Consider the following 20537-nt stretch of genomic DNA (forward strand, 5'->3'; position numbering starts at 1 on the left):
GAGTTTGAAGTTCAAAAAACTTTAACTTGAGAGAATATGTTAAAAAATAATATAAATTATATATTAAGACCTCACTTAAAAGTTTACTAAAAATTGAATAGATTTTTTAACGCAAATTAAATCAACCCATATTTATTTTAAAATCCAATCCAAGACTGGTTTAGATTAACCCGCTGTACCATAACCAGATTAATAACCCTGCTGTCTTGAGAGCTATAATTGTTGTGTTTTAATTACCAGCTTCTTTGGAAAACCTTGTTTAATTAAGACGCTAATCATGGTATTGACAAACATTTCTCATCTCTAATAATAATAATGATAATAAAAAGAATTATGCATTGGATATGCATGCGATCACAGAGGTTCAGAGTCTCGAGACAGTGCAAGAAGGAAATGGACGCTGCACTTTATAGAACTGGGCTCCATCACGGTGGCCTCAATTCCGGCCCACAGGAAATGGAGAAGAAGTAAATCTGACTTAAAAACAGGGATTGCAGCCCATCAAAGTAGAATGCTAAAAGCATTCATCACTGATGTCCATAAAACAAACCCAAAAGCCCAAGTTGTGTTGGGGTTCTCTTTGCTATCAAGGGTTTCTGTGTCCGGTTTACAAATTCCCCTTCGAGAAAGCACTTGATTATTGGAATATTAGGTTTACCTTTTAAATTTTTAATTACAAGGCATCATTTCCTTTATATATATATATTCTGGTATTGATTCAGCAGAGCAAACTGAATTTTATCAAGTCAATAATTAACTAGGATTAACTTGAAATACTGTTTAGTTGGAACTTCATGTCTTGAATTTTCTACATTAGCGCATTTAATATTAATTTTAATAATGATTTACAAGGGTTTCTCCAACACTTATCCTTAAAAGCAAATGGTTAATGCAAATGAAATGTTTTAATTTTCATAACCAATAATATTAAATCATATATATTTCACTCAATTATGAAAATAAAATATGTATTTATATAATTTAAAGCATAAAAACTATATAAAAAACAATAAATCAAAACCACTAAAAATCCACACACGATGACCCACAAAAAAAATCTCCTTGCTAACTAGAAAAATGCCCACCCAAACACAGCTCCGGTAATAAGCACTCCTCCACCGACGTCCAGATCATCCCATTTAACCGCGAAAAAAATAACGGCAATAACAATATCTGTCACACACGGAGAGGGACAGGTCTGTCATTTCCAAAAGCAGCGGCTGCACCGCCATTAAAACCGGATACATCAGTAAAGATCGAACCAAAACTAAACAATGGGTTCACTTCCACCGTTCCTAGACCTCCCTTCACCAGATGCCAAGTTCCAGCAAATTGACCAAACCACCCTTCTCAACCTCTTCAAATCCCAACAAAACCACCTGAACTACTTCTTCCAAAACCTAAATCTCTCCCAAGCCTTATCCTTCACCCAAACGCTTCTCAACTGTAACGGCACTATCTTTTTCTCCGGCGTCGGCAAGTCCGGCTTCGTCGCCAATAAAATCTCCCAAACCCTAATATCTCTCGGCATTCGCGCAGGTTTTCTCTCCCCTGTTGACGCACTCCATGGCGACATCGGGGCCCTCTCCGCCTCCGATATCCTCGTCCTCTTCAGCAAATCTGGGAACACCGAGGAGTTGCTCCGTCTTGTTCCGTGTGCCAAGGCGAAAGGTGCGTATTTGGTGTCGGTGACGTCCGTTGAAGGCAATGCGCTCACGGCGGTTTGTGATATGAATGTGCATTTGCCTTTGGAGAGGGAATTGTGTCCATTTGATTTGGCTCCGGTGACTTCCACAGCGATCCAGATGGTTTTTGGGGATACCGTCGCGATTGCGTTGATGGGAGCCAGGAATTTGAGTAAGGAAGAGTATGCCGCTAATCATCCTGCTGGAAGGATCGGCAAGAGCTTGATTTTCAAGGTCTCTCTTTTTTCTTTAGAATATCAATAATCGATGTTTGATTGCTTTTACTCTTTTTTTTCTCTCCTTTTTATTTGGGTATTTAATTAAATTAGAATTACAATTAGGATTTTCATAATTGAATCATAATTAGTAGATCTATGTTTTATAGGTTAAGGATGTGATGAAGAAGCAGAATGAGCTTCCAATCTGTAAGGAAGGAGACTTGATAATGGATCAGCTAGTGGAGTTAACGAGTAAAGGGTGCGGCTGCCTGCTTGTTATAGATGAGGAAAGTCACCTGATCGGAACATTTACAGATGGTGATCTACGGCGCACTCTCAAGGCTAGTGGGGAAGGCATCTTTAAGCTTACAGTAGGAGAAATGTGCAACAGGTAATATGAAAGAAAATAATGGATTTGGTGTTCACCTTATTTCTCTCTTTTCATCTAATGTTGTGAATTATGGATTGTGGCTGGCTTTAGGTTTTGGTAAAATTGCATGTATCTCAGCGCATTGTGTGTGTTGTCCCAGGAACCCAAGAACAATTGGTCCAGATGCAATGGCGGTGGAAGCCATGAAGAAGATGGAATCACCACCATCCCCTGTACAATTTCTGCCTGTTATCAAGGATGATAATATCTTGATCGGCATTGTTACCCTGCACGGATTAGTTTCAGCTGGCCTTTGATAGAAATTGGGATTTTATTTTTCTAATGTTGTTTCATGGTTTTTTCTTTCTTTTTTCCATTCTGTGATTCTTTTTAGTTTTTAGTATTAAAAAACTGGAATCCACCATGAGCCAGGGTTCTCTTGTATTCTTATATCATCATTGTTTCAAAAAATAATGGATTCGATGTGTTTGTTCTCTATAGTGATATTGGATATTCCCCATGTCTTGGCCAGTGTGATGGTGACATAACCATGGCAACCACTCCTGAGAGTTAAGCTAGATTTCTCTCAACGCAGGATACTCAAGAAACTAACACGAAAAGAATAGGTGAAAACACATAACGAGGCTTCCCTCGGAAAGTCACGTATCTGTCGAAACTGGAGGCCTGGCTCCCCAAAGGTAGCTTTTTTTTTTTTTTTGGAGGATAGACAGGAGATGCGTCCAATAGTCCTGCCAGGGAATATTGTACCCCGATTTAAGACAGTGGGCCGTTCCTTAATGTTGAAGTTTGAACCCACTCAAGTTGCTTACTTCATGGATCGGATAAAACTGTCTCTCTGTAAGAGCTCCTCACCCACCCTCGACTATCTTCTAGCTCATCACCAGTACTTGGAATCCAACAGCTTTAAATCATTTTATTTGCTTTCACTGCCACAATAATAATGCTCTTTTTTCCCTTTTTTTTTTAATCATAGCTCGCGCTCATGATGTTTCTCCACCGTGACCTGGAGACCTCATGACTCAATTGGACTCATCCTACTAAGAAACCTATACCTATATCATCATTCACCGGTGATCCCACCAACCAAGATACTCTCCTTCTCGAGCCGGGTTCATTTCAACTGTCCTCTCCCTCAGTCTGAACAAAAAAAATATTGTTCTCGTGAATAATATTTTTTTTTTATTTTTTTAAAAATTAGTTTAAGGTAAATTAAATTTGTTCGTACTATAATCTCAGTTTTATTCCTGATAATATTTTACTTAATTTTATTGCACGTAGGATAAATCATGATAACTGTAGTATTGTCGAATGAATTTTGTATGTAATGAAATTGTTGACTTTTTTTATAAAAAAATTGTGTTTTACTCGAAAAACTAGTACTTAATATTATTTAATAACACTACATAAATTAGAAGGATATCGCATGATGACTTAGCATTTATGAAATTTGATCGCAATTCCAATTATGTTATTGCTAGGCCCGGCCCAGTTAAAAAAAAATTCATTTTTTATTTTTATTTTAATATACCTTAGCGGATGAATTTTGTACGTAATGAAATTATAAATAGTTTAATGGAATAATAAATAATATTTTATATAAAGTATTATTTATTTCATGATGTAATAGGAGTAATTAATTCTACAATATTTAAATTTAAAATCATCAATATTAATATATATTTTTTAAAATTATTTTATAACCTCAATTTGAAAAGCATTTTTTTAACCAAACACATTAAACTACTTTTTCTTCAACCTCAATTTCAACCACAGTTTTAACCAAACACCTATTTTTTCAAACCAATCTCAACTAAAAGTATTTTTTATAAAATAACTTTTTTTAAACCACAACCACAAAAGCTACCGCAATACCAAACACAGTCTAAGAAACCTATACCTATATCATCATTCACCGGTGATCCCACCAATCAAGATACTCTCCTTCTCGAGCCGGGTTCATTTCAACTGTCCTCTCCCTCAGTCTGAAGTAGCGGGGTGGGGGAGGCACAATTTTTTAGGGACCAGTTTTAATTTTTGTATTTCTTTCTTTTTAAAATAGCTTTCCTATTGGTGAAGATTCCACTCGTGAAATTCTTGCTAAATTGACTCTAGGGATGATGCGTTTAGAAATTGCTTTGAGTGAAATTGCATTGTCTGCGAAAAGCAAAGAGACTGAGGTGCGAGGATTGTTTTCTGGGGCTTTTTTACAGAGACGAGCATAAAGAGTGAGGCGTGGGGTTTGTTTTCGAGGGACAGTTTTGTTAATTCATAGCAATCAAAGGATAGTGGGAGTGTGGTTATAAAGTGGAAAGTGTGTGGGATATCACCTCCCTAAGTTTAGCTCCGGCAAACACCTTGGGGAAGACGGGAACCCAAGCTTTCAGGCTAGACTAACGAGCACCTGAACCACGACCCTACAACATTCTGCTGTGACAAGCTAGTTAATTTACTGGAATCCAATCAAATGATTTTCTCACTTATGATGCCTAAGCAAAGCATGTAATCCAGTTTTCTACAGAACGCCCAAGAGCTTACCGGCACGCCACTGCTGGCTTCAAGTCGCTTTCATTTTTTTGGCATCCTGGGACACCAGTAATACATTATTTCAGACAATCGCAATCGATACATGTCGTTATCCAATATACTTTTCTTGTGAAGATGAACTTGCACCATGCATCTGCCCAAAAAGAAGCCAGCTTTGGAGGAGAAAAATGGTTTTGAGGGTCCCCCATAAATAAACGAGTACGTCTTTACCAATACTTAGATTGTCAGAAGTCTAATGCGAAGACTAATTGTCATAACGAAAATGTGCAGTTACCTGTCATTCTATGAGTTTCTTCCTTTCTTATGCATGACATGCCATTTTTTCTTGTCACAGTACGCTAATTCATAACTTAATTTTAAAAATATATTTTGACCTGGATGTTTAGAAAAACTTGCATGCTCAAGTCAGGAGAGGCGAATCATAATCAGCCCGGTTCAAGATTTTATCTGATTTAAATGTCAGGTTGTGAATTTACCAAATTAACTTAAATTAATTTACAAACAACATCATCATTTTAGATAAAAAAAAATAAAAGAAAATCATTAAAATTGATCTAATTGGATCATTTTCATATTTGTTGGTAGACCAAGTTTAACCATATCAATTTTCAAACCAATTTAAAATAAAACATGACCTAATCAAAATCTAGATGAATTTGCAAGCCAAATTAAGTTTAATAAATATGCAACAAACATGAACTCAAGGATAAAAGAACACTATAAAAGGGCAGATAAAAAAGAAGAATTAGAAACTCTACGGGATATTAATTCCTATTTGACTACTTTTAAGAGAATTGTAAGTTACCAAAGTAAACATGGATGTCTTTAAAGAGTAGTCCAATATCTTACAGTGACCCTATGATCATTAGGTGAATAATTGAAGGATGTTTTGTAATCAACATCTTACAAAAAAATTTGCCTTTGAATTTATCCAGATATAAATTGTTTCTAATTATCATAATAGAAAGTACATTATCATATAAATGAGGCCTAAAACTACCCCGCAAATATATATGGAGTAAAAAAATATGTGACTTATGTCATAGACGGCTAGGCCGAATAACCTCACTTTAATTTAATTATATGAAAAAAAATAGAAATATGAAAGAACAAAATAGGGTAAAAAAAGGACATAAAAAACCAGTCTTGGGTGACCCGAGTTAGCATGACAAACTTATAACTCTGGTAATCAAGGTCGAGTTAACCCAGGATATCACACCAAACCCATGACCCAGATCATGAAATTGAAATAACTCGAAAAAAAAAAAAGAATTATAAAGCCTTTTTTTTTTAAAAAAAAAAAACATGTTAACCTTTTAAACTCATGACCTGGGTCATTAAACTCGAAGCACCCTATTTGAAAATTAAAGAAAGAACTTTAATTATACAAAACGATTCAAAAAAATAGTAATTAAAATAATGAAGATCAAATTTCAAATACCAAATAAATTTTATATTTGATTGAATGGTGAAATTGAAAAAAATTATTTATTAAAAAGACTAAAAATTCAAAAGAATAAGGATCAAAATTATCATTAAAAAAAAATTAATGATTGAAAGGTGAAATTGAAAAAAAAATAATAACTTTTTCAAAATGATCAAGAAAAATAAATAAAAATCAAAACAATAAGAGCCAAATTGGGCCTTTCAATCATTAATTTTTTACAGTTATTATTGTGGGGTATTTTAGTATTGAAAATCAAAAGAATAAGGATTAAATTAGAAAATATAACATTTGTAAATTGGGATTGAAGTATGAAATTGAAAACAAAAAAAATTTCTACAAAAAAACAAGAAAAAAAATTAAAAATCAAAATAATAAGAAATAAAGTTGAAATACTAAGAACAAAGAGGATCAAATTATAATTGTTTGAGAAGAGATAGAAAAGAAAAGGAAAAATAAGCTTCACCAGCAACAAACCAGACCATCGATGACAACATACACCACTCTAAAAGAAAAAGGATACAACAACGCTTCCAATGACATGGTGAAAAGGGATCTTTAGATGCTGGGAGGTGTTGCATGCACCGCTCGAAGTGCACATGCACCTCCCGATATCATACACACACTTGTTTTTTTTTTTTTTAAATTTAACCAAATACTAAATTGTTCTTGAGCTGACTTAATAATAATAAAAAAATTATTGTGAAAAGATAAAAAAAAAAACCCCATTGACTCTAGTTTTAAAATTTATGCCTTTAAAAGTATTTTGGTTGTTTTATTGTAATTTTTAATTGTTTATTATTTTTATATTTAATCAAATATCAAATCTCCCCTAAGTTAATTACATTATAATAATAAAAAAAACAATTTTGCAAATACAAAAGTACAAAAATGCCTCCTAAGGTTAGTTTTTTTTTTTTTTTTTTTGCTTTCAATGATATTATAGTTGTTTTATTGTACCATTAAGATAAGAAAATACTTATTTATTTTCAGTTAATTTAATAATAATAAATGAGTAATATGAAAAGACTCCGATGCTTTTAATAGCTAGTATTAACTTTATTGAATAGAAAAATAAAATTATCACTATTCATATATAATATTTTTAAATATTAAGCTGGGCTTTAGCTTCTTTTAATTTAAGAGAATGAACCAGAGCAAAAGTGAGTACTCATATTCGAAAACGTAATACAAATTAGATGCACTTAACGAGGTATTTATTTGGTAGATGTGTTTTGAATCCAGCCATCCCTAGCTAGGCTTGGTAGATTTACCCATGATCAAGTTGAGGAAGGTTTATTTAAAATTGAATGCAAGTGATACAAAACCATATTCTGAGGTCTCTTAATTAAAAGAAAAATCAAAACTTCTTGAATCGAAGTTATTCTTTAATGTATAATCATCTAAGTTGTAATTGAATCAGTTACAAAGTTTTAAAGTTGAATTTGATAAACTAATTTTAATAAAAATATCAAATAATTTTTAATTATCTGATTTTTTTTTTGTTACGCTTAATTAGTTTATCAAATTAATTATCTGAAGGAAAGGAAAGATTTACCAAGCACACGCACAAGGAAATGTTAGCCAAAGACAGCTAAAAACTGGCCTTAAGAAAAATTAATGTGGCCCGATGCTACCAATTAAAGAATAATATTAACATATACTATAATTTGTACAAGATGCCAAATATATACTGTATGCAAAAAATAAATAAACCCTAATGGTATACTTGCACAATCTGCCTAGCTAACGTCTGATCCAATCAAACATTGAGTTGTCCCTCAAATAATCCAAACACAACAAATACGTACATCATTAATCAACAAATGGTTGACATCCTTAATTTCTTAAGTAGATTTATATAAATAATAGTAATATCTTCATATGAAGACCATGCTGTTATGATCAATCTCAAATCTCATGTCTTCCAGGTTTGAGGCCAGCACCCCATCTCCCAAGCTAGTTTCTTCCATGTTCATGTCATCCCACAAGAAGGCATACTCGTCAACCGCTCTGGAGCTGATGTCAGTGCTAATATTGGGGTTGGCGTTCCTGTCCTGAGATAGCTGGAGAAGGTTTAGCAAAGAGCTTTGGTCTTGGTTTTGATGGGGTGGGTTTGATGATAATGACGTCATTTGCTGGTGGTACCCACAAGGCAAAGTTTGATGATCAGTACTTAAAGGTGATGCTGCTAAGTTTACAGTGCCGCTACTAGTTGTGGTCTCGAACATGAGCTGTGGACTGAATTTTGCGTTGTAATCTTCTGCTTTGCTTTTGTGGAATACTCTGCACAACACCCAGTCCTCCTGTGATCACAAAAAAAAAGTAACTTTAATTAGGAAGCATAAAGGAGTTTGATCGGTGTCACCTATGTCAAATATTTGTCAAGCTTGTTCGAAAGTGTTAGCAAGGTGTCAAATCGTGAGGCAGAAAGCACAGTACCTTAGGGTGCATGTGTGGGGTCTCAAGACGAAACTCATGCATGATCCAACCAGTTTTGATTCCATTGGGAGCTCTGTTCCTGTAGAAAACCAACGTCTTTCTCATCCCTACAACTTCACGAGTTGTAGGGTCCAAAACGGTACGATCCTTCCCTGTAGCCTTCCAGTATCCAGTTGTTGTAGCACGATTGGTTCTGAATCCGGTGGCGTACTTTCGATCCCGGAAACTGAAGAAATACCACTCGGTTGCATTGAGCTTAGCCACCTCTAAATCCCACAAATATATGTAATTGGGTAAGTTCAATTAGCAAGCTGTAACTACGGATAAAATAAAATAATGCTTTCATGTACATGAAATTACGTCTTCGCTCTTGTGTGTGTGTGTGTGTATGGTTGGGGTTTATTCAGTTGCTACATCTTGTACATGAAATTAATCATGTGATTACTTTAATACTATTCACTTATTATTGGAGACAGAAGTACTGTGTGTATATATATATGGTTGATAGTTACATCTAAAGCATTCAATTACGTATGTGTGCCTAATTTATTTATTTTCCAAAAAGAAGAAGAAAAACTAGCATGAAATGAAATAATTAAACATAACTATAAAGTTGTCGGGTTTATGTATGTTGCCTTTTATATGAATTATGTGAAATAATAATTTCTTATGAATAGAATAGAATAGTCAATTAACGAGGCAAAGGTCGGGAGGCCATGCATGGCTGGGGGGGAAACAAACAAAGAAGCCTAATTACTGAGTATTTAGCATCAAATATAATTCAACTGGGAAGAAATAATTCCTAAGAGCATGCATGCAGAAATAAATTTGTGAAAATGAAACTCTTCAATGCTTTCTTGGAAGATACTCTGCTGAAATCATCATCATGCTTTGATAATCAAGGGGAAGGGAACAGCTGGTCTTCATTATTGATCCCATTTTACTTGGTTGCTTTTTGAAAAATTAATGGAAATTACTAATTTCGGTAGGATAAATAGTAGGCAAGCAAGCATTGGCTTATAGTTTGACTCCTGAAGCCTCCCGGATAAACAATAACAGGTCCCTTGCATGCACCGCAAGGCAATAAAAGCCAAAATCATTTAAGTTTTTGCATTCTAACAAAATTTTATCCTTATATATATATATATATATATATATATATATATATATATATATATATATATATATGGGGAAAGACTTCTCTTTTTATATGATATTTTTACAAGTTAGATATGGCTACGTACAAAGCATTTTTTGTAGAAATTTAAATAAAAACTTTTTATATATATATTCTCTAAAAATTATCATCACAGGTAATTAAAATTAATAGGGAAAATGGAAAATCATATATATTTCCATTAGGGAAGTACTAACAAGAAAATGGACAGGCCACACATACCCGTTCATGTGTTTGTTCAAATGTTCTTGTAACTTGTATCATGTGTGGTTTGTACTAACAATCAATGATTTGAGATTTAATTTTTTTTTTCAAATAAAACGGTGAGAGGATCGAATTATCCTCTAAAAAAAAGAAAAAGAACAGGCAGAAGAAGGAGACGGTAGGAACATTAAAAGAAGATGATAATTTTATCTCCCATGTGCAGCTTCAGACAAGCACATCATGAACCAGCATGCGTGTGTGTGTGAACGAACTAGTTATAACACTTAGGCCAGATACATAGCAAGTGCACTAAATTCTTAGGAAGATAGCAGGGGACATAGGACATCGAAGCTACACATGACCATACAAATTGCTCCCATGTACAGAATAAAAAAGAAAAAGAAAAAAAAAAGAACAGGACCAGCAAACCAATTGCATGGACGCGCCCATGTAACACGTACTTGCCTACAGTGTTTTTAGCCGTGAAGGAAAACACTGAGGAGGATAAGCATATCCCCAAAAATAAGTGATATATATGACCTAAGTTCTTACAGTAGCCATATGATCAAGTCAGGCTTTCTCGGATTTGCTTCTAGATTAAGAAAGGTCACACGAGCACACATTTATACAAGTTAATGAGCAGTAAAACCGGAAAAGATATAGAAGACAAAAGTATAGCAATGAATCCCAAGTTGTGAATACTTTAGTTTTTTTGGTAATAACTTGTGAAGAGTTCCTAGTGTTTAATATGCTTAAATATTTTGCCTGCTCAGAACAATTAAAGAAATTGATGAGACTGAGAGAATTTAATCTGAAATTAACTTGCCAGGTGATTCTTGTAGCCCTTATTATGTTTAGTATGCATAAATAATTTGCCTGCTCATCATGATGAGAAGACATTGATAAGACTGAACGAATTTAACTTGGGACTTGCTACGATTCTTGTAGCCATTATATTTCTATGACCTTTATCCTTGTCGCTGCCTACCACTTACCAAAAGAATTAATTGAAAATACATATAAAAAAGGGTAAAAAAATAAAATACATTACCATAGAATATTATTTGGCCAACTATTTTTATCTTATCTTATCTTTGGCCACCAATTCAACTACGCACTAAATGGTGAATTTATATTAATTAAGAAGTTTGTTTGGCATTAATTATCATTCGAATTTCATAGCTAAGAGCCTCCCCCCCTTCTCACTATGCATGTGTGTGTTTTATCGTTTTCAAAGTTTAAACAGAGACTACACCAAACATGCGTGTCTGTTCGTCTTCCTTGTAATACCAAAACTCAAGTCTGTTTTTCGTTTTCTGTATGTCTTCAGCTGTGCTGAACCAAGCACAGAAATCCTGGTTTTTTGAATTTTATCATCGATTAGTTAAACAATGCATGAATGATATTATTGATGAGTTATTACACGAATAAGCAAAGTATCCTCTTCAAATTGGAAATGAAAGGTGGGGCGAGATTAGAAGGAGGAAAACCTAAGAAGAAACAGGTGGAAATAAATTAGTGATTAAAAGGAGACCTGTATTAGATACATACCAGGAAGTTGCCATGGCTCACAAGTATGCAAGTCAACTTCCACCAAAGTACCCTTCAAGACTTCTTCATTTGTGATCTTTTTGTAGAGGTAATGGCAAACGAGCTCTTCATCACTAGGATAAAACCTAAAACCAGGAGGGAGTGTTGCTCCAATGTCTCTTAGCCCCATGATGATTGTCTTTTGAAAGGAAAATTCTAAAGCACTAATTAAGGCTAAAGCAAGGAGCAAATTTTAGACAAGACGTAGTGGGGAATATAATTGGAATGTATTTGGAAGAAAAAAAAAAGAAGAAGCTTTGATTTCTTTGTTTTGGAATTAGATAAGATATGTGGGAGAAAGGTTGGTGTTGAGTGTTTATATACATAGTTAGGATGACAGGTGCCTTTGCCTCTTAATTAGGATTTCTTATAATATTATAGCAGCAGGCCATGCTTGTGCAACTAGTTAGTTATAGTGTGAAGTTTCAAGAAAAACCAAAGTTACAAGAAATCTTTCAAGGGAGTGGTGAAATTAAATCAAATATCGATGCATCATTAGTTGACAAAAATCCATAACTTTTTATTAGAGAAGCCTTCCAAAACACCCCTTTTTTTATTTATAATATTAAGATTTCTCCCTTTACTTTAATTCAACAAAACTATGATTATTTTCCTTACAATACTATTTATGCAAAAGGGAACACAAAGGGTAATATTTTCTATATATGGCCAACATTTTTGTAACCCTAATTAAGTTTTCTAAATTGTTTGATGATAATAATTGCATCAAAGAGAATATAAAAAAGGACAAAAATATTAAATGGACAGCACTAATGTTCCATTTCACATCTAAATCATTCATATAATATACTCAAGATATATATATATATATATATATATATATATATATATATAGATGAAACTTACGGGGAAAATATTTTTAGTGTACTAATTACTATGCATAATTGAGTATTTTAAAAAGGGAAAAAAAACTACGGTTATGTATAGAGTAGAATACCTGTATTAATTTTGTCATCCTGATGGTGTTCTAGTTTCTGGTTACTAAGCTGTGTGTATTATGATCGGTTGAGATTAAGTTGTGAATTGATTAAATCGAAGGTCAAGATCAATTAACGAGGCTGCTGGTACGTGTTATTAAATAATAAATTGGTAGGATAATTCCATCAGGAGGGCCACCTGCTCGATAAAACGCCCCAGAACAAATTGTCCCAAGCACGTGAACCATTTGATTGATCCAAGACCTAGAAACATAGACAGCTCAAGTAATGAATCAAAATAAATAGCTGGAAATTTCGAATAATAATATCATAATCATGAACTCATTGATATGCATATATCAGTTGAGAGTCCGATCAGTTCATTTTTTGATCACGGAAGAATATTTTTGGATTGATTAGCAAGGTGGGCCATACAGCTTGTCTTTGGGATATGGGGGCCACTGGTGATGAAGGATATTAGGCCCAATATCAATACATTTTAATTATACGGTGAACTCAACTAATTAATTTGGTGTGGATTTTGTTTTCTAGATGATTAGTAATGCTAGGAAGGCAATAATAATGGAAGTGAGGACAAGGGGATGTTTGTCACAACATGTATCATCTAATGATAATAATTAGAGGGATATTATGTAGTAGATCATGACTCGACTGGGGTCACCGTGGCTTAACATGCCATTGAAATAATGGAGACGTCATTGTAATTTTCACTGTGTATATGACCATGACATGTGAGAAAAAAGAAGAAGAAAAGAAAAGAAAAAAACCCTAAAGAATCTATAGCATATGTTCATGCCACACAAGGTCAAGAATGCCCTTTCAATTCCAAGCAAGAATACCTGTCCATCAGGTTAAGAAATACATGCCATGGCCTCTTTAGATGATGATGGGTCGTTTTTTCCATTACAGGATTCCATTGTATTAACTACAAGCATACATCATTACCTTAAGGCGACATGGAAGCTCAAAGCAAGACGACAGTCATTAATTAGGCTTAGTGGTCCTGTCGGAGAAGAACACGGTTAATTGACACCTAATTATGGCTATTTAATATATAGATCATAAAACTAAATGCAATTAAGGGAACTAAGGTTTAAATCAAAATCAGCAAATCGTCATGAGAATGTAAAGAGATAAACTTATCTCATGGGCTAAAATTGAACTTCAAGATATATGGATGTAGCTAGCGTCTTATTATTGTCTTGAAAACAGAAGAGATAAACATGTGTTCATGTACTTCCTAGTTTAAGATTATTACAAAAAAAATCACAAAAAAATTTATTTTTATTTTTGTTTTTGTTTCTTTAACCGAAGACATTAATTTCGATCTATCTATCTAGACTAATGAAATAGAATCATACAGATCAATTAGAAAATTATGATGATGAAGTTCTAGACTAATGACAAGGGCCTTAATTATTTACAATCACCGAGGAAAGTTATTGTTGATAATTTTGTTTGAATTAATTGTAAACCCTAAATCAACGGGAGGTGAACGCGGTGAGTCCACATTTTTAAGGTACACATCATAGGCATGGTGACGTAGAGATTGTTCTAAAATTAAAAATCATGACAATCCAAAGCAAGGCAAAGATACAAATGATTGGTGAGTTGTAGTATTAGGGCTTTTGCCAAGGTGGGAATTTTTATTTGCTAGGAGTGTGGATGATGTTTATACAAAGAGTGACGGCTTGATATTCCTCCTTAGAGACCAATAATTTCATTTCATCGATCCCCTCCCAGCTCCCTCCCTCCCTCTGCCTCTCTCTCTCTCTCTCTCTCTCTCTCTCTGATGATGATGATGATGATGATGATCACGCCCTCCTTTCCATGGCGTCCTCATACTTGATTCACTTCCATAAGTTAGGGGCTCTCTGTATATGGGACATGTTTGGTGGCACACACAATACCAATCACAGCAATCACACGCCCTCTCAAGGCCTGTAAATTACAAAGTCGTCCCTATAAGTTATGAACATTACCCTATCAAACCCTGTCAACCGAGTGTTAAAAACGACTTCCAAGACAACGTGGCATTCTCTAATGTTCCTCGGAAGCTTGTTCTTAATTCGAGATGTTGTTATCGAAATCATTTTTCTATGAACAAGACGTTAGCTCCCTATAATATTACTTGATTATTAATTAATTAATTAATGCATATACTATTTCAATGATTATCCTAAGATTTTCATATCGTATAGCTAGATTACAGATACATGGCTGACAAGAATGATATTTTGGCATCGTATCTCTTATTTTAAGATTTACCAGTAAGTAACAAGCTACAGGAACTATATATGAAAACAACAAAAGGAATAGTGTTCTTCTTCTTCTTATTTTTTTTTTCTTTTAATCTTAATGCCTGTTACTATGTTATTGACGTTTCAGTCAACAATGGCAGCTCAAGAATAAGAAGATCGAGGGAGACAGAGATATGATCCCCCTTCTTCTGTTTAACTCCCTTCTTTCTCTCTCTGTGTGTGTAGAGAGACAGAGATCGAGGGAGAGCATATACTTAAATTTTGGCTCTCGTTATAACACTAAAAGAATCATTGAAAGAGTATCTATCCCAGATCACACTTTGTTCTTATTTCGTAATCTAATTCAACGAAAATCATTATAATTAAAATAAGAAAAACATCATACAGAAAACAAGGCATGACCGGTGAGCTAAATTCTCTGCTGATAGAAAAATTAACAGAAACGAAAGAGATGTGTGCTGGTGACTGGTGACTGGTTCCTGAGAGATGCGGCATGTAAAAGTGAAGGTTTGAAAATAATACTCCACTTTACGTGACAATTTTCCAAACTTTCTTTTCTTTTTCTGTTTTTTTTTTTTTTAAAAAAAAATCTTACTGCACTTTGATTCCATTATCGGAACCCTTTTCAAGAAAAAGGTTATTGTAAACTTTTGAAAACTTTGGTATGTGATGAGATCGTTGATGACTCAGTACCGTTATCAAAATATATAGCATTTATGCTTTCCCAGAAGAAGAAAAAATGTAAAAAAATAAATACATCAAGCCTCATCGGTATATATGGTGAGGACTCTGGATAATTTAGGGTAAAATATATCCTTCTAATTAATACCAGATACTTCCAATCTTAATACTTAATGAAGATCGGCTGCTTGAGCTTTGCAATACTTGGTAACAGATCCTGCTGTCTTAAATTATTTATATATATATATATATGGAAATTAAACAGGAAGATTAAAAAAAAAAAAAACAATGATGAGCTCCCTTGCAAGGTGCAAATGATTATGGAAAACTGAAGATTCTGTGAAGCATGGGACCCAGTTCGGGTGATGTTCTTTCCAATTTTTTAAGAAGAGAAATAAAAAAGGATCAATATTAAAAAAAAGTTCTATGAATTTATAAACGCTTGATGAATATGATATAGTATCAAGTAGCCGTTTACATACATAGTGCGGTAGTACTGTTACCAATTGACCATGCTGAATTACTTCGGTGCAAAAAAGGGATGAAATCCTATTAATTACTATTTGAATAAAAATATATATTTAAATGATGAACAATTGAACTAATGTTGAAATCCCAAATGCTATCGCTTCCCCAGTCGCAATAACATAAAAGAACACTTGGCATTCAAGTTCTGGTGCAATTCTCAAGTGTTGTCATGAAGATCGAAAAAGAATATATGGGATGCTTTTAAAGTTTGCTTTACAAGATTTCATGGCAACAGAGCTACTAGCTAGCTAGGCCCCTCTTTGTCAACAAAGCTGACACAGGATATAACCAATGTATAGATCGATCGACGGTGGACATAAACCATCAAAAGAAAAGCTTTGGGTACAATATTTGAAAGCTGGTTTTTTGGAATAATATGGCACGCTCAATGGATAAAGGAGATCAGTGAGACAGTCTCAATATAAAACCTCATGTCCTTTTCAGATTTAAAAAAAAAAAATAATTGAATTTTGCTAATGTGGCCACATCAAAAGATTCGGTTGATAGCTTGAAAACGTGGGAAATCGTTAACTACAAGTATAAGCATCCTCTGATTATGCAGGCCTCTAAGGGATTTTGATTATTAATCATGAAGAATATCTAAGAATTTTCAATCGAAAAGATTACGTGTGCCATAATTAAGTTCAATATTCACCGAGTAATTCAACATTTTTCAACGAGATCGGACTCTACAGGTTGCAACTTCCTATAAATAGGCCGCATGCCTGATGAGGGCATGCATGAAGTACATATATAGACTTCTTTAACCTAAAATATAAGTTTTATTTGCATCCGTCGCATTGCATGGTTGTAAAACCGGTCTCGCTACACTAATCTTCATTTCAAATTAATTTTTTATTTAAAAATCATTTTGACAAAAAGATCTAACTCTTTTATATAATTAAATTTCATTTTAAAACGTTGTTGTTTCGGTAAAATAAAGTGACCAAACGAACCCATGCACGATATCTAGCTAGACCTTTTATATGACTATGGTTCATCCACTGAAAGTTACAAGCTTCCCATTTTTCTTAATTTCAAACGACGAGAGAAAAGGAAAGGTCGCGTTTGGGACATTATCGAGAGCACTGAAAGTTTCTCATGTGAGAATATTGTGTTGGGGCTTTTACTAGTAAAATAAATGTTTGGACAAAATCTCTCTTTAAAACCACTAATGACTTATTTCTTAGGTTAATTATAAGAGCTATATCTTGTACAAAAAGGAAAGAAACCACATACCTAGAGTATACTTAATTTCTTGAGAATTAAGGCGTGGTTTCTTTAATAAAATGCAATATATATTTAATCTTTCAATACCTAAACTAATATTAAAAGATCACGAGCACTCACTCATACGCGTATCCATGTCGTAATATGCAACCAATGTAAGATCCTGGCTACATGTAACAACAACTTGCAGCTCCAGCCATGGCGTCTCTCGACCGTAAATTAATATTTTCTGAAAATATTAGTTTACAATCAACAATTCAACATGCACGCCGAGTAAAGCTAACAAGAGCAGAAAATCTGGGACACAAATCGTTTATCTGTCGTTGTGGATGTGACATGCACACGTTAATACATAGCATTTCTTGTGTCGACAGCTGGCTAAAGTAATGTATGGCCATGAAGGCCACCTAGCTTTCTGGTTGCAGATCGGAAAGCGTGTATTGCAGGTTTGAGATCAGCCGGAACTGTGCTGATAAATTGATGCCAGGCATGGCACCCCGATGATTTGCGCCGCAAAAGAAACGGAGCCCACAAACAGGGATGGAGATGAGAGGGGAAAAATAGAGAATGTGTCTATTTCAATTCTATGGTAAAACAAAATCAACTCCATCCATGATTATGATTATCACATGATAGGTGGGGCTCATCCCTTTTTGGACTTAGATTTACTGTATCTCATAGGAAATCAATGATAGGAAAATCTCTAGCTCGATAGGTTTTTTACTTTAATGCATGAATCAAGACCATTGAGGATATATATATGACTAGAATTGGTGCCGACAATCCACCGTGTGGGCCAAGTAAAAAAAAAAATGCTATGGTAGAAAAAAATTCAAGTCTTGAGTTATGATTTCATTGGTAATTTAAATAATATAAAAAAAAATATAATAATAATAAAAAATTGATAAATAAATAATAACAAAAAAAGTAAAAAAAAAAAAAAAACCCGAGCATAATCAAATTATAAAACAACCTCATGCTAACCTTATAAAATGTAAAACAATAAAAAAAAACTCAAAAAGAAAACATTAGCTTAAAAAAAAAACAATTTTAAAGAGCAACGAAAAAGAATGGAGATAAAAATTGATTGAAAAAAACCCGAGGATGAAATTTGAATGAAAAAAGCAATTTTAAAAATGATCCAAAACAAAATAAATAACAATAAAATAATGAGAAATAAATTTGAAAGCTTAAAAAAATTATAGAGCGGTGAGATTGAAAAACATGTGTAATTTGATATATTATTTATAGATTAAAAAATGATAGGGTGAAATAGAAAAATATTATAGATGGCTAACCCAATATAATCAAACCGTAAAAAATAACAAAACAAAACCTAAAAATAAAAAATAAAACATCAACTTAGAAAAAAAAAAATCAAAGAAAACTTGAGTGAACCTCACAAATTTAGTCCAATCTCTAAAACTTGCAACTTATAAAATTTTGGACCTGAGTTCAATTAAAAATCTTAATTCTCCAACAAATTTAATTTTGAAGGATGTGATCATTGAACAAATATTAATAAAAAAAAACTTGTAAAATAAAAAAATAGCAACAAAAAAATTAGGGATAAAATTGGATAGAAATAAAAACAAAGGAGAAAAAAAACCAAAAGTAAGAAAACGTCAACTTAAAAATTAAAAGAGAGAGAGAGAGAACCAAGCAAATCTGAGTGAACCTCCTAAGCCGATTCTAATTTTTAAAAATCATAATCTGTGAAATCTTGGACTCGATTTCAATTAAAAAACTTAATTCTCAATCAATTTAATTTTAAATGAGAAAACTGGTGAAAAAATATCAATACAAAAACTTGCAGAATAAAAAAAATAGCAACAACAAAAAGAATGGGGATAGAATTTAATAGAAAAAAAATTGAAGGAAAATGAAATTTTAAATTAAAAACAATCTTAAAATGATCTCAAATAAAATAAATTGCAATTAAAAAAATACGAACCAAGTTTAAAAGATTAAAAAAATTATAAGGGGTGAAATTTAAAAAACAAACATTGAAATTCTATAGATCATCTACATATATTAAAAAATGATAAAGGGTGAAATTAGAAATAAATTATAATTTAATAGATTATTTATAGATTAAAAAATGATAGGGTTCTGAAATTGAAAAACACTTTTAATTTTATAGCTTATTTTAAGGTGGAGAAAGAAAAGAATAAGGGAAAAAAATGGTCTCCGCTCCAAACCAACAACGCTTCTAATACATGCATCTAACTATTATATAGAGGACATCAAAATCTTCCAAACGCCACCTTAGAAGGTAGCATTTGGTGATTGGATAGCCCCGTACAGAATACCTAACCAACGCAGGGGTCATCCAAACGCCAAGCAACCTCCAAATCTACAACAAAATCATTGTATAATGACAAAAAAATAAAAAAACAAAAACTCTTATGGGAGAGTAACATTTTTTTCTTCGAGAACATCAAAGTAATTACACTATTTAAAAAAAAGGACAAAAACACTATTGAGCCAAAAAGATAGATTTTTTTATTCCAATGCTAAAGTAGTAATTTTATTGTGAAAAAAAGAAATTGACAAGTCTAACCCTATATAACATGTTAAAGATAATTATATTATGATGTAAAGAGAATCTTGCCCCAATACCTATTTAAATGGATTTTATTTTTTTTGTTGCAAGAACAATTTTGCAATTTAACGATTACAATGAATATCAATCTAAATCTGGGTGCACGGTGAATTTACTAGGAGAATTAGTTTTTTCTTTTTTAATATCTTGGAAAAATTATTTAAAGTCTCACATCAAGTACTTGTTCCATCATGTATATTGTCTACAACACACAACTCGGCATTTACGTGGAAGCACTTTGCTCCATCCATTATTTTCCTGAAAATGTCTAGATTTTAGCTCCCCTATGAACCCTAGCTGGCTTTGGAGAGGAGTCGCTACCGTTCTTTGGACTAGTCCTTGAAAGCTATCTCACAACAAACAGATCGAACCCTTTTCTGAAGATGCTAGCGTCCACCAATCTTTTTCCTCTCTACTAGTACTACCATTCTGATGCTTCATGAGCCTGACCTAATAACTAAGTGACAGCAAGATCATATGATTTTCTAAGTGTTTAATTTAGGAATATTATTAAATCATAACCATATTTTACATTTTTTTATATATAATAAACCATATTTTACATGCTATGAAATTAA

At 33.2% G+C, this 20537-nt stretch overlaps 2 protein-coding genes across 2 annotated transcripts; one reads left to right on the forward strand and one right to left on the reverse strand.

Moving 5' to 3' along the window:
• The first annotated feature begins 1059 nt into the window (after positions 1–1059).
• LOC118062162 (probable arabinose 5-phosphate isomerase) lies at positions 1060–2771 on the forward strand. Its single transcript, XM_035075865.2, has 3 exons — positions 1060–1919; positions 2071–2294; positions 2434–2771. The coding sequence occupies exons 1-3, from the start codon at positions 1275–1277 to the stop codon at positions 2588–2590; spliced, it is 1026 nt and encodes a 341-aa protein (XP_034931756.1). The 5' UTR covers positions 1060–1274; the 3' UTR covers positions 2591–2771.
• A 5142-nt stretch (positions 2772–7913) lies between these two features.
• Positions 7914–12036, reverse strand: LOC118062161 (protein CUP-SHAPED COTYLEDON 3). The gene is made up of 3 exons (XM_035075864.2): positions 11657–12036; positions 8725–8990; positions 7914–8588 (listed from the first exon to the last, which is right to left on the reverse strand). Exons 1-3 carry the CDS (start codon positions 11823–11825, stop codon positions 8163–8165), a joined length of 861 nt encoding a protein of 286 aa, XP_034931755.1. The 5' UTR covers positions 11826–12036; the 3' UTR covers positions 7914–8162.
• Between the last annotated feature and the right edge of the window lie 8501 nt (positions 12037–20537).

This window comes from Populus alba, chromosome 5 (assembly GCF_005239225.2).
Source record: "Populus alba chromosome 5, ASM523922v2, whole genome shotgun sequence".
Classification (NCBI taxonomy): domain Eukaryota; kingdom Viridiplantae; phylum Streptophyta; class Magnoliopsida; order Malpighiales; family Salicaceae; genus Populus; species Populus alba.

Coding starts and splice junctions, on each gene's coding strand:
- LOC118062161 (XM_035075864.2), bottom strand. CDS start 11,825: ATGGGGCTAAGAGACATTGGAGCAACACTCCCTCCTGGTTTTAGGTTT. Junction 8,991..11,656: donor TGAGCCATGGCAACTTCCTG/GTATGTATCTAA, acceptor TGTGGGATTTAG/AGGTGGCTAAGCTCAATGCA. Junction 8,589..8,724: donor CCCCACACATGCACCCTAAG/GTACTGTGCTTT, acceptor TTGTGATCACAG/GAGGACTGGGTGTTGTGCAG.
- LOC118062162 (XM_035075865.2), top strand. CDS start 1,275: ATGGGTTCACTTCCACCGTTCCTAGACCTCCCTTCACCAGATGCCAAG. Junction 1,920..2,070: donor GCAAGAGCTTGATTTTCAAG/GTCTCTCTTTTT, acceptor TATGTTTTATAG/GTTAAGGATGTGATGAAGAA. Junction 2,295..2,433: donor GTAGGAGAAATGTGCAACAG/GTAATATGAAAG, acceptor GTGTTGTCCCAG/GAACCCAAGAACAATTGGTC.